General features: G+C 39.0%; 1 protein-coding gene across 4 annotated transcripts in view; it reads left to right on the forward strand.

Moving 5' to 3' along the window:
* Positions 1 to 13,869, forward strand: part of LOC127417555 (glutamate receptor 3-like) — a 165,788-nt gene that overhangs the window by 114,842 nt on the left and 37,077 nt on the right. For all 4 annotated transcript variants that reach the window (XR_007893296.1, XM_051657551.1, XM_051657552.1 and 1 more), the window contains exons 10-12: positions 3,998 to 4,204; positions 11,043 to 11,416; positions 13,652 to 13,850. Coding sequence is in view for 3 of the 4 variants with exons in the window: in XM_051657551.1 (XP_051513511.1) it covers positions 3,998 to 4,204; positions 11,043 to 11,416; positions 13,652 to 13,850 (780 nt within the window). In the remaining variant the exon portion in view is untranslated. The remainder of the gene's footprint in view (positions 1 to 3,997; positions 4,205 to 11,042; positions 11,417 to 13,651; positions 13,851 to 13,869) is intronic.

A 13,869-nucleotide genomic window follows, 5' to 3' on the forward strand; every position in this document is an offset into this window, starting at 1 on the left:
GTTAACTTTAGCATCAACATCCAATTGGTGAAGCTATATACATCTATTGTAAATTCAAATCAATGCTTACAATAAGCATTCCATGTAAAACAACAATCACTTGTAATTGTTTTGCCTCATATAACTAAGGTCAGACTTTGAATGACTTGAAAGTGACCAATTAAAGCAACACCTGCCGGTTATTCCATCAGTGTATATATCAGCTAATTCAGGAGCAAAACAACTGCACAAGGGATGTGGTGAGAGCATACATTCAGCACAGAACAAACAAACCATTGCTAACCCACTGGCACCCTAATTGTCTCTGACTTTAATGGGATGCGTTTTCTCTGCAAGAAGCCAAATTGTTTGGTAGTAATGATGTGCTTAAAAAAGCAAGCTGCTGTCGCATTGCTGGAAATGGAGAAAGAGAGAGAGAAAAAACCAGCTTGCTCAGTTTTCAATTCTGTATGTTGACAAAGTGCCTTGAGTTTGGATTCTTATCATGGTTTTACTTTTGGTTTGGTTTTTTGTTTTATGTTCTTTCTTTTGGAATCAGGGTGAGAAATTAACTTTTTGTCTACCAGTCACAGTGGCTCAGGTGAATGCTACGTGTTACTCACCTAGTCAATTAGCTCTGTCGCTACTCAACAGATTGGGTCCATGTTGACATTGACTACCATACAGTAGTCTTGGATCACATGACTTCTGTTGCGCTTTTTCCATGAGAGACGGGTCAAAGTAAATTTCTTTTGGTAATCAACATTATGCCACAAATGCTGTAGCTTGAGCTTAACTTGTATTGTACCTGGAATATTCCTTTAAACCTACTTATAAGATGGAAAATGGAAAATGTTTTTCTCGAATGAACTAAAGAAACCAATAGGCAAAAAGCCTGCATTTACATGTGGTGTTACGTCCATACCATACCTACGATTAGTTTTAACCAATCATCAACGCTTTTCAACTATCCTTACAAAAAATCTAAACTAGACGAAAACTTGCCGAAAATTTGCCGCTCGTTATTTTCACATACAAATTAGCTTGTAATTCTCCACAAATGTTGGCCAGACGTTTGCAGCTCTTCACCAGTAGTGGTGAGCCTCCGGCAAACCTTTGGCAACAATGGACAGTTTGCCACAAAGCTCATTTGCATGTGAAAATTACCAGTGGTGAATTTGCGGCAAGTTTGTGGCAAATTTTCCATGAACTCTCAATTTTTGTAAGGGTAGCCAAATTCTCCTAGGTTAAGAATTTTAGGGGTTAGGGTTAGGTTAGGACGAACAGGAGAAATATCACCAAACGGAACAAAAACATTAGTGTGTTTAACTTTTTGTCATAATTATCAGGCTAACTAAAAAAAAAAGACTGTTCGCTCAGTAAGTATAAATTAGCTTTTACAGCTTGCCCACCACAGTGGCTGGTTGGTAACGCAAATTAATTTCCCACCTTATTTGGTATGATGAAGGCTTCTGGTGCATTTAGGTGCAATGTGCTTGACTATGTCTGAACAGAATCAACACTTTGATTCCTTTACAGTCATTGCCATTTACTTCATGAATCGGATTGCTCCTTACTTCACATGTTCTTGCCTACCCCACCTCTTACCCTCAACTTCTGCACTGTCAATGCATCTCAGACCCCGATATTACACAGAGACAGCATGTGTTTGCGTGTGAAGATGAGAAAGAGAGAGAAACAGAATCGAACCTCCTTTGATTTGTCTCCAAAAGTTGCTGCATAGACTTATGCTGCCTTCATGTGCTATCGGAATTATCCTACTTCCCACTTCTGAAGTGGTAATTATGAGTATGTCATGTTCACGTGCTTTGTTGTCGGAAAGAACAGGAAACATGGACGATACCAGGTTCATTGATGCATATTTCTTAAGGAACTTTTATTTTGACACCATAATACATATCACTCTGTTAGCTTGCTGATGATAATGGAATTTTGGTCAAATACAAGCTATTTTCATGGTGTAAATATGTACAACTTGCATAGAATGGTTGCTAATATACATAAATGAATATGACCAAAACGGCAAGCGCTAACAATTAGCTGTATTTAGAAAAATGAACATACATTCATTCACTACAGAAACTGTAGTCTCCTCCGCCATGTTGAAAGTTTAGGACTCTTCCCATCTCGGAAACTCGGGTATCAAAATTTTCTCTGAGTTTCTCAGTCGTAATATCGACTTGAGGGGTCGTTCAAATGCAACTTCAGAGTGGGAAACTCGTATTTACGATAGTTCCGAAAGCACGTGAAGGCAGCATTAGACCCCATTTACACCTGGTTGATCTCAGGTGATTCGATCACAAATGGAGAGCACTAAATACAGGTCAAACTACTTTCAGATGTAGTCGACGAAGCATGTAAATGCTAATGTGTCCAGATTCGATACCATGTAACATGTAATCATTGTGCCAAACAAGGATTTTAAACTTTGCTTGATTCCAATATTTGGAAAATCCCAAACATTTACTGTACGTTGCCAAGACTTCCTGTATCTTCAATATGCCTGGCATCAACTCGCAGTGACACACTGATGTAAAATTATACAGTATGTGTAGTCACAAAATCAGAGACGCTTCTGTAGAAAATCTGATCACAAATGGTCATTGAAGACACATTTGAGATGTATGTTAATGCTAAAGTTGGAGTCAAGACCAGACCCTCCATGGCCCAGTACTAGACATGTAGCTATCAGATCTCCTAAGACCCAGACAAGAGACTAGATGCCTAGAGGCCCAGATCCAGACCAAGACTTGTTGGTCCAAGAATGCTGTCCATTTTAATACAATAAAATAGAAGAAACTGGTCAGTTTATTGCACCATTTATTTTAAACTGTGTTCTACTTTGTATCAACCTTTTTTTCTGAACATGGAAGTGTTCCACAATTCATAACGGAAGCCTGTTTTAGCATATGTTTTTAGAAGATAATGTGATGTTTAGTGAATTAAATTGCCAAATAAAACCTTGTGGCTCCATAGGCTGATACTTTACAGAGTTTTTGACCATTTTTGACAGTGCCTCATCCGTCAAAGTCTAAAGAAAGAGTAGATGACATGAAGCGATGCCCTGAGGTTAGTTACGTTGATATCATTAACTGCTTCGAGTTTTATGACAGCCAACAACTGCACAAGTTGAGCCTGAACTCATTTTTACTCCAACTAACATTTGAAATGGTTGTTGTTTACATTGTTTCTTATGGAGACCGGTCCAGCCACAAACAGAATCATCATACCGACCACCCAGTAGTTGGCCAGGAAAACTATGGATAGAGGCTAATTATGTTGGCTTGGAAAATCCAAAACACTGTTCTACACTTCAAGCTGATTAGGGTTTTCCAAAATCCCTAAACAAAGACCACAGTTATTAAATGTAACTCCTCCAACAGCTTTCAAGCAACATCCACAAAATTTGGTACAAACCTTCAGACTGTTCTGATTCTGGTTGCTTTGTCTGTTCTAACTGATTGGACTTATGGTTTTCATGTAGCAGGCATATAAAATCCCCAAAATGAAAGTCAGACTGCATTCATGTCTGAGACCATATGCCAAAACTCAAATCCAGACAAAGACTTTAAAGTTCCAGCCCCAGACCAAGGCCTGGGTGGTCTCGAAAGATCTCAAGACCAAGTCCACCAGAGCAAGACTCCAACTGATGTACACAGCAATCTGTCTCAGCTGACCATTTGTAATCAGATCACCCTAAACGGATGGTAATACCAGGTTTCAACGATACCTTAACAAAGTGGCATGACTACGACCACATGTGGATCAGTCTCCCACAATCGCCAGTATGGTGCTTTTTTTTTTCTCTTGTTTGTCTTCCAGTTTGCTAGATTATGGATGAGAGAGAATGGGTGACAGTGAATGCGCAGTTGTGATATCCCCGCATGCCTGCATGCCTGTGACTGATAAGCTGTCGGTGGGCTCTGGTGCCTGTGACACCAGACAATGAACACAATGAACGGAGATGGTAATAAATGAGCATGTGTTTGATTAACAGGAAGCACCGTATGTGATGTTTAAGAAAAACCACATGCACCTGGGTGGCAATGACAAGTATGAAGGCTACTGTGTCGATTTAGCTTCTGAGATTGCCAAACATGTTGGGATCAAATACAGACTGTCCATTGTCATGGATGGGAAATATGGTGCCCGCGACCCCGAAACCAAGACGTGGAATGGAATGGTCGGTGAACTAGTCTATGGGGTAAGTGCTACATCTGGACACATGCAGTTGAACACTATCCTCTTTTTATAATCTAGGCTGCATCTGAAATGCTGTCCATATCAGGGGTGAAGTAACCATTATAAATGGGGGGGGACAAATCTAAGTCAGGTTTATTGTCATTTTTACACTGCAATAAACTAAATGAAATAAGGTTCCTTTAGGAAAATACTGTGCAACATTTATCATAAATCCAAGTACGAATTTTACAAAGCAAGCTATGAACAACAAGGAGATCGTGGAGATAGATGTATGCATTATTGTAATGTTACATGACCTAATAAACATTCATGAGTAGGGAGGGATGGGAATCATATGGAATTTACTGATTCCGATTCTTCGTAATGATTCTCCACTAACGATTCCTTTGGTACTTGTGAGGAAGACAAATGAAAAAAATCTGCACTCAATTGTATTTCATGTTTCGATCACTCGGCCTTCATCAGGCATTTACAATTTTACTTATTTATTAATTTCTTGTTTATTTCTTGTTTATTTATTTATTATGGTACTGTTGAGAAAGATATATTTGTAAGTATGAAATGCAATTCTTATTGGATTTACTGCCCTCAAAAGTCTGGTACCAAATGATGAGACTTTTTAATTACGTTTTTTAATTAAATGTAATTTCATTCATTAATTTTTATATACAGTAATACTCCTATATTCAACAAGCAGGAAACACTGTCAAGAGTATTTTAGCGCCATATTGTGTCCACATCGACGGAAGAATGCACATTTGAAAAACATTAACGGAATCGAAAGTCATGAAAATCATTCAGTTTCTGGTGTGTGTGTGTGTGGTGTGTGTGTGTGTGTGGTGTGTGTGTGTGTGTGTGTGTGTGTGTGTGTGTGTGTGTGTGTGTGTGTGTGTGTGTGTGTGTGTGTGTGTGTGTGTGTGTGTGTTTTGTTTTGTTTTTCTTTAGAATGGGACTAGTTCTGAATAAGAACAAGTTTTCAGTTCCCAACTGTATTCATGAGCCAAGATGAAAAGATTTCTGTGTCCCGGCCACTTTTCAGATCACTCCTAGGCCCCTGGTCTATACACTTTTGGCCATGTAGTGTATAAAGTGAAATTTCTAGAAACTGCTGTCAAATATGTTGTTGGAAAAGTGTATGTCTTCTGTTCATGTTAAAAAGTGTTGTGGTGAGACTGACTGGAAGTATCTGGGTGTTGTTCAAGTATTGCTAAAGGCAGACAGTGCTGGTGGCAAGATTGTGTTTTAAACATGCGCCCTCCCAGCATGCAGTGCTTTGATTCATCTCAATGCTGTTGGATCTCAAAGCCACTTTTCACAGTGCGCTCAAGCAACCCGCCATTTTTTCATTTTTCAAAGCACATCCCTGCTATAAATGGAGAAAAAGCCAGTGAAATCACTTCCAATTCCCCGGGCCGACATTCAAGAAGGAAGACCATATACAAAATGCATGAGTGTTAGGCTACCTCATCTGTTCAATTTCCTTACCATCAGCCAGAGAGATTGCCTGGTTTTCATGTGCTAACATTGGAAATTATTCTCAAATTATTTTTAAAATGAAAAAAAAAAAGAAAAAGGTGTGGAGATTAAATGAAAAAAAAATCACCATCATGGAACCATATAGCATATCAGTGCCTTTTTTCCAGCTCAGATAGCCAGGACAAATGTTTATGGGCAATGTTTGACCTTTCAACAGCTATTTTCATTTGATTTTGGTCGTCTTTCAAAGGTTATCTCACTGAATGCCTGTCTGACTTTTAGTCTGACTTTAACTCATCCCACCAGTGCCGAGTATATATTATTATATAAAACATACTATATATATATATATATATATATATATATATATATATATATATATATATATATACAGAATACAAACATACATATACACATACATATACAGTGTATATACACTGATCATCCACAGCATTAAAACCAATGACAAGTGAAGTGAATAACATTTATTATCTCATTACAATGGCACCTGTCAAGGGGTGGGATATTTTAGGCAGCAAGTGAACAGTCAGTTGTTGAATGTGTTGGAAGCAGGAAAAATGGGCAAGCGTAAGGATCTGAGCGACTTTGACAAGAGCCAAATTGTGATGGCTAGACGACTGGGTCAGAGCATCTTCAAAACGGCAGGTCTTGTGGGGTGTTCCCAGTATGCAGTGGTTAGTACCAACCAAAAGTGGTCCAAGGAAGGACCACCAGTGAACCAGCGACAGGGTCATGTGCGCCCAAGGCTCACTGATGCATGTGGGGAATGAAGGCTAGCCCATCTGGTCTGATCCCATAGAAAAGCTACTGTAGCACAAATTGTTGAAAAACGTAATGCTGGCCATGATAGAAAGGTATCAGAACACACAGTGCATCGCAGCTTGATGCGTATGGGGCTGCGTAGCCGCAGACCAGTCAGAGCGCTCATACTGACCCCTGTCCACCGCCGAAAGCGCCTACAATGGGCACGTGAGCGTCAGAACTGGACCATGGAGCAATGGAAGAAGGTGGCCTGGTCTGATGAATCACGTTTTCTTTTTTAACATGTGGACGGCCGGGTGCGTGTGCATTGTTTACCTGGGGAAGAGATGGCAGCAGGATGCACTATGGGAAGAAGACAGGTTGGCAGAGGCAGTGTGATGCTCTGGGAAATGTTCTGCTGGGAAACCTTGGGTCCTGGCATTCATGTGGATGTTACTTTGACACGTACCACCTACCTAAAGATTGTTGTAGACCACGTACACCCCTTCATGGCAACGGTTTTCCATGATGGCAGTGGCTTCTTTCAGCAGGATAATGCACCTGCCACACTGCAAAAAATTGTTAAGGAATGGTTTGAGGAACTTGACAAAGAGTTCAAGGTGTTGAATTGGCCTCCAAATTCCTCAGATCGCAATCTGATTGATCCCCACCTCACAACATACAGGACTTAAAGGATCTGCTGCTAACATCTTGGAGCCTTCAGAGGTCTTGTGGAGTCCATGCCTCGATGGGTCAAAACTGTTTTGGCGGCACGAGGGGGACCTACACGATATTAGGCAGGTGGTTTTAATGTTGTGGTTGATCAGTGTGTATATATATATATATATATATATATATATATATATATATATATATATATATATATATAATTTTAAAAAAGTTCCATAGACTTACATCGCAGGAGGGACCCAAGCCATAGGGACCAGAATATCTTTGAGAATTTTGGGTGGGCTTTTTTGACTTGGACCAATAAACAACCACCTAGCAACACTTTCAACCAAATTGCAATATGTTAAAAACAGCTCAGAACACCTTAAACAGATAGTTCACCCAATAATGAAAATTATCTCATCATTTACTCACCCTTATGCCATTCCAGATGTGAATGACTTTCTTTCTTCTGCAGAACAAAAATGAAGATTTTTAGAAGAATATCTCAGCTCTGTTGGTTCTCACAATGCTAGTGAATGGTGACCAGAACTCAGAAGGTCCAAAAAGGACATAAAGACAGCATAAAAATAATGAATTTCACTCCAGTGTTTAAATCCATATCTTATGTAGCGATATGATAGGTGTGGGTAAGAAACAGATGCATTTTTAAGTCCATTTTTACTGTAAAGCTACACTTTCACTTCCACATTCTGGTGATGAAGTGACTTTTACTTTTACATTCAGCCACCGACTGGCTGGGGCTGGTCAAGGGTGGAGACGTATAGTTAAAAATAATTAAATATTTATCTGTTTCTCACCCTCAACTATAATATCACTTCTGAAGACATGGATTTAACCACTGGAGTCATACAGATTGCTTTTATTCTCCCTTTATGTGCTTTTTTTACCTTATCAGTTCTGGTCACCATTTGCTTGCATTGTGAGGACCAACAGAGCTGAGATATTCTTCAAAAATCTTTATTTGTTTTCAGCAGAAGACATAAAGTCATACACACATCTGTGATAACATGAGGGTGAGTAAATGAGAGAATTTTCGTTTTTGGGTGAACTAACCCTTTAACAACCAATGTAGTTTTCATTTTACAGTTGAGATGAAATACAATCAACTGTTCCACTAACTGATACTGTAATCATGTCATCCTGAAAGAGTATTCATGTAATTATGCCATATACTCATCATCTGTTGACTCAAACTTTTCAGATAGTAACGACAGCTTTGTCTAAACACTGACAGTGAATTCCTCTCTAATGTAGAAACACCACCACTATCACAGATTTGTTGTCTGTTACATGCCACAAGCAGGTTAAAACGGAAACGAATACAAACTCTTCTGGGACTCGACATCCAAGATTATTTGTTGACAGTGCAATCTGTTCTTTCATTTCACTTAAAAAATGTCAGCTTTTTTTATATCAACAAGTCTGCCTTACATATCAATAGGTATTTACCTGTGTATATCTGCACAATAAATAATTTCACTCTAGAATTAAAAAAGATCAAATGCATTTATTTATCTAGTGGGCAGCTGGAGAGTTTTGAGGCTTATTTGTTCCTCACTGATACATCACTTTTGGTTGACTCTTAATTAGCTATTTATATGCAATTTTATTATATGATTTATTGAACCAGCACATCGGAATCTCATTCAATACAATCATATGATAAAAGGAAATTAATATTTGTTGAGGCTTTTATAACCAGTCCAGTGCTCACCTGCAGAGATTCCTTGACCTTATACTAGCTGATTGCATAACTAGTGTGCTCCTCGCTGAGGACACGCGAGATAAAATCTTTCACTGCCTTTTTATTATACACCCATGCTAGAGTGCCTCCAAGGATTATAGGGAGTGGGCAGTGCCTGTGTCTCATATCTGCAGCTCCTGCAACAACTTTATGTGAAGCATGATAAAGCAAAACAGGTTTTCCAACAAAGGGGCGAATGCATTAAGCAATTGTGCCACTTTTGTCCATTGTATTTTAATGCAAATCCTTCACAGATTTCACTCAGTATAGTTTAAACAGGTGCTAAGTGTTCTGAAATAGTGCTGCACTGTATTTAAATTAAGGAATTGTAATTCTTTTCGTTTTACAAACATGCGGCACTTTTGTCCATTGTATTGCAATGCAAATCCAGTGCAGATTTTCACACCCAATCCAGTTTAAACAGGTTCTAAATGTGTTGAATTAGCGCTATGCTATATTAAATTATCGTTCTGTTTTCGCCCTCCATTTCTATATAAATGAGGCTTATTATAGTTTGCGTCTATTTTACAAAAGTGAGAGCTACTTGCCTGCCGCAATTAACTTTTCGCTGTTTGTGCCCACAGAAAGCAGGTGGTTAACTAAAGTTAAGCAAAAAGAGATTTTTTGGTACATATTCTATTGCACATGGCAGCAGTAATTCATTAAATGATGAGCAAATAATAGAGAAGATCGGGCGTACATCCAGATTTTAAAGAGCTGGCATTTAAAAAAGGTAATTCAAGTGTCTGTATATCAGTGGTAGAGTGCTGCTGTACAGTCACAGTAAAGTATGCTATATTTTGGTTGTCTGATGCATATGTAACAGGAGCTAGCTAGTATGTGATACACACACTGTGCGGTATGTGTAAACCTCACTCACTTGGCTTCAAGAGGAGCACTAGCGACTGACGCTAGAGGCTGTAGCTTATAGCCTCCTCATTAGCGTGCCCGCCTCCCATGCTGGCTGATGCCAGTTCGAATCCCGCTCAGAGCAGTTTGAGCAGGACTGGTTACAGTGGTGCTGTGACCCAGATGGGACTGAGGTTTAGGGGGTTGAGTGTAACGGGAGCCAGCTGGTACGTGATAGCTGTGTGGTATGTGTAAACCTCAATCTCCTGGTCTCAAGAGGCGCACTAGCGACTGATGCTAGAGGCTGTAGCTTATAGCCTCCTCGTTAGCGTGCCTGCCTCCCATGCTGGCTGACGAATCCTGTTCGGTCAGGCAGGACTGGTTACACATACTGCAAAACCTAGCACTCAGAACCGGAATTGTGCTACAAAGCATACAACCGGAATGCTACTAGTTATACTCTATATTATCAGTATCTATGGCATGCAATTGATTTGTAAAAACACACAAAAATTGGGTGTTCAGTATTGCACTTATAGTGGAAGTCTATGGGACAAGAAATTGCACCGGTATAAGCATTACAATACACAATGTTTCAAAGTATAGTCACAAGAAGATTTTAACATAAAAATGTCATGTGGAAAATAGTTTTTTAACAAAATTAGTTTGTTTTCTACACAATATTAGAATATTAGAGAAATAGTAGTAAACTTGGAATATTTATATTATATTTTGATATACAAATTTGTATAGTCTAGCTATTTTTGCTGTAATTATTGTTCCAAACAGGAAATAGTGCCATCCAACCAGTGAGCAAGCTAAGGACAACAGTGGCGATGAAAAAATACCTAGAAAGATAATAAATACAATATTTACAATATGTATGCATATGTTCATAACTACTCATGAATATAGATACGTTGAAATTAAGAAGAAATGAACACTTGTAGATATGTAAAATGTAGATTTTTTGTTGTTGTTGTTGTTTTTGTTTTTTTACTGTTAAACATTTTGTAAAATCTTTTAATGTTCTCTCAAATTTCCTGCGGACCCCCTTTGTTCCCCTTGTGGCCCCCCTGGTGGTCCCTGACCCCAGTTTGAAAACCACTGCTCTAAGACGCTTGCCCCATATACTTTCATTGTAATGCATTACTGTAAACATGAAAAATGTTTGTTAAGACCTTAAGTATATATACTGTATATATACAGTAGCTTGAACTATACTTGTAGATATACAGCTATACAATTACAAGTACACAAGTTGCATGTTCTTTCAAGCAACTAAAACATAATTTCTTCATTTCCCTGTTTCTAGAGAGCAGATATAGCCATTGCACCGCTAACAATCACACTTGTGCGAGAGGAAGTGATTGACTTTTCCAAGCCCTTCATGAGTCTGGGCATCTCCATTATGATCAAGAAACCTCAGAAGTCCAAGCCAGGTGTGTTCTCCTTCCTGGATCCTCTGGCTTATGAGATCTGGATGTGCATTGTGTTCGCCTACATAGGCGTCAGTGTGGTGCTGTTCCTGGTGAGCCGCTTCAGCCCCTATGAGTGGCACCTGGATGAGAATGATGAAGCCAAAGACCCCCAGACCCCTCCGGACCCGCCTAATGACTTTGGGATTTTTAACAGCCTGTGGTTCTCTCTCGGGGCCTTCATGCAGCAGGGCTGTGATATCTCGCCAAGGTTGGTGGCCTTATTCATAATCAAGCTTTACAGCCATTTATACTTTACAGCCATTACAAGCAGTCATCCTTGTGTGGGTCTCCATGTTTTAAGGGAAAAGTTTGCCCAAAAATGAAAATGATGTTATTATTTACTCACTCTCACGTTGTTCCAAACACGTATTGTATGTTTGTTTGTTTGTTTGTTTGTTTTTTCTTGGAACACAAAAGGAGTTTTAAAATGTACGCTGGTAGTACCATGGTATGCATTTAGTACCTTTGAATAGTAATTTTTTGTGAGGGATGTCACTGAAAAGCACATTTCATATATTACAGCTCTAATTTTGCAGCTAATTCAAGTATTTCTTGTCTGAAAGATTATGCCAACACAGCTAAAGTTTTAATTGGTTCTTTTGTAAAGGATTAGCTGAGCAACATATTCTCTTTTGGCTCTTTTCTTGAAATTTCTCCTGTACCTGATTGATTTATTGTTTGAGAAGTCTGACTGCAGCACTTTGTAGGCATCTGTAAAGATGTATGATTATTCATATTGTTTCACTATTAACAGCAGGGAGTTGATTAATAATGACTCTATTGTGCTGCTCGCTGTCGTCGGTCATATTGCAGAGTCGCTCATATTCCTCACTGCAGTGCTGTCTGTCAATTGTGTAGTCAATAAAGAGACTTAGCAGATAAAAGCATTCATTCATTTATCATATCTCAATAAATAACATTGAGAACACTACAGTAATGTTTCACATGTTGTAAACATGTTCATTTTGTAGAATCAGATGGCACATAAACATAAATATACACAGACAGACAGACAGACAGACAGACAGACAGATAGATAAATAGATAGACAGACAGAGATATTTACAGGCAAACAGATAGAGATATAGACAGACAGAGGGATAGATGGACAGACAGACTGACAGATAGATAGATAGACAGATAGATAAATAGATAGACAGACAGACAGACAGAGATATTTACAGGCAAACAGATAGAGATATAGACAGACAGAGGGATAGACGGATAGATAGACAGACAGACAGACAGACAGATAGAGATACAGACAGACAGACGGATGGAGGAGTAGACTAATAGATAGACGGATAGACGGACAGACAGATAGATAGACAGACAGACAGACAGATAGAGATATAGACAGACAGAGGAATAGATGGATAGATGGACAGAGAGACAGACAGACAGACAGACAGAGCGATAGAGGGATAGACTAATAGATAGATGGATGATGGACAGAGAGACAGACAGATAGACAGACAGAGATGTATACAGGCAGACAGATAGAGATATAGACAGACAAAGGGATAGACGGATAGATGGACAGAGAGACAGACAGACAGACAGACAGACAGAGCGATAGAGGGATAGACTAATAGATAGATGGATAGGTGGACAGATAGATGGACAGACAGACTGATAGAGATATAGACAGAGAGGGATAGAGGGATAGACTAATAGATAGACAGACAGACAGAGAGAGAGAGAGAGAGAGACGGACGGACGGACAGACAGACAGACATAAAGAAAGAAATTGTAGGTAGAATGCAAGATAGAACAATAAATAGCACAATAGATATAGACAGACAGACAAATTCAGATTTTAATTTATTTTTCTTGTCAGTGCAAGTATGCCTGCGGCTCCTAACTAGCATTTGGCCCTGTTCTGTAGAACATAGTGGTGAAGTGGAGCACTTGTGTTTTACTGCAGCATTGATTGCTTACTACATCTTACATGACTGTATTGCTGCAGGCCAGTTTTTCTACAGTGTTGTTAAAACCGTGTTGGCATTTTAATCTAAAATTCAATAATTATATTACATAAGTCCATAAGAGTTCTACTTGCTATTTGCATTGTTTATATATTTTATAAAGCCACGTGGTTGACAGAGAACACAGTTGTGTAAAGAGCAAATTCTCCTACTTCCAGCCTAGAGACAAAAACCTTGTAGAGGAAATAACACAATCATTGATCCCAAATGTTATTATGCTAATATTTATTGTCTTGGCAACAGTCAGAGCTTATAATCGATATGTGCTGTGGTGACCCCTTAAAACTTTTTCAAAATCAAAAATGAGTGCAAGTATTGTGTTTGTGACATTTGCTTCCCTAGTTAGCTATATGGAAGTCAAGTGCTTTGTTCAATTTCAAATGTTCAATTTGTGTTTCACTTTAGTGCAGATTTGATTTGCTGATTGAATGAATTGCTGTGTTTTTGTGTATCAGGTCCTTATCGGGCAGAATAGTAGGAGGTGTCTGGTGGTTCTTCACCCTTATCATTATCTCGTCCTATACGGCTAACCTCGCTGCTTTCCTGACAGTCGAGAGGATGGTCTCTCCTATTGAGAGCGCAGAAGATCTCGCCAAACAAACAGAAATCGCATATGGAACCCTGGACTCGGGATCCACCAAAGAGTTCTTTAGGGTGAGTCTTGTACCATGAC

Source organism: Myxocyprinus asiaticus, chromosome 27 (assembly GCF_019703515.2).
Source record: "Myxocyprinus asiaticus isolate MX2 ecotype Aquarium Trade chromosome 27, UBuf_Myxa_2, whole genome shotgun sequence".
Taxonomy (NCBI): domain Eukaryota; kingdom Metazoa; phylum Chordata; class Actinopteri; order Cypriniformes; family Catostomidae; genus Myxocyprinus; species Myxocyprinus asiaticus.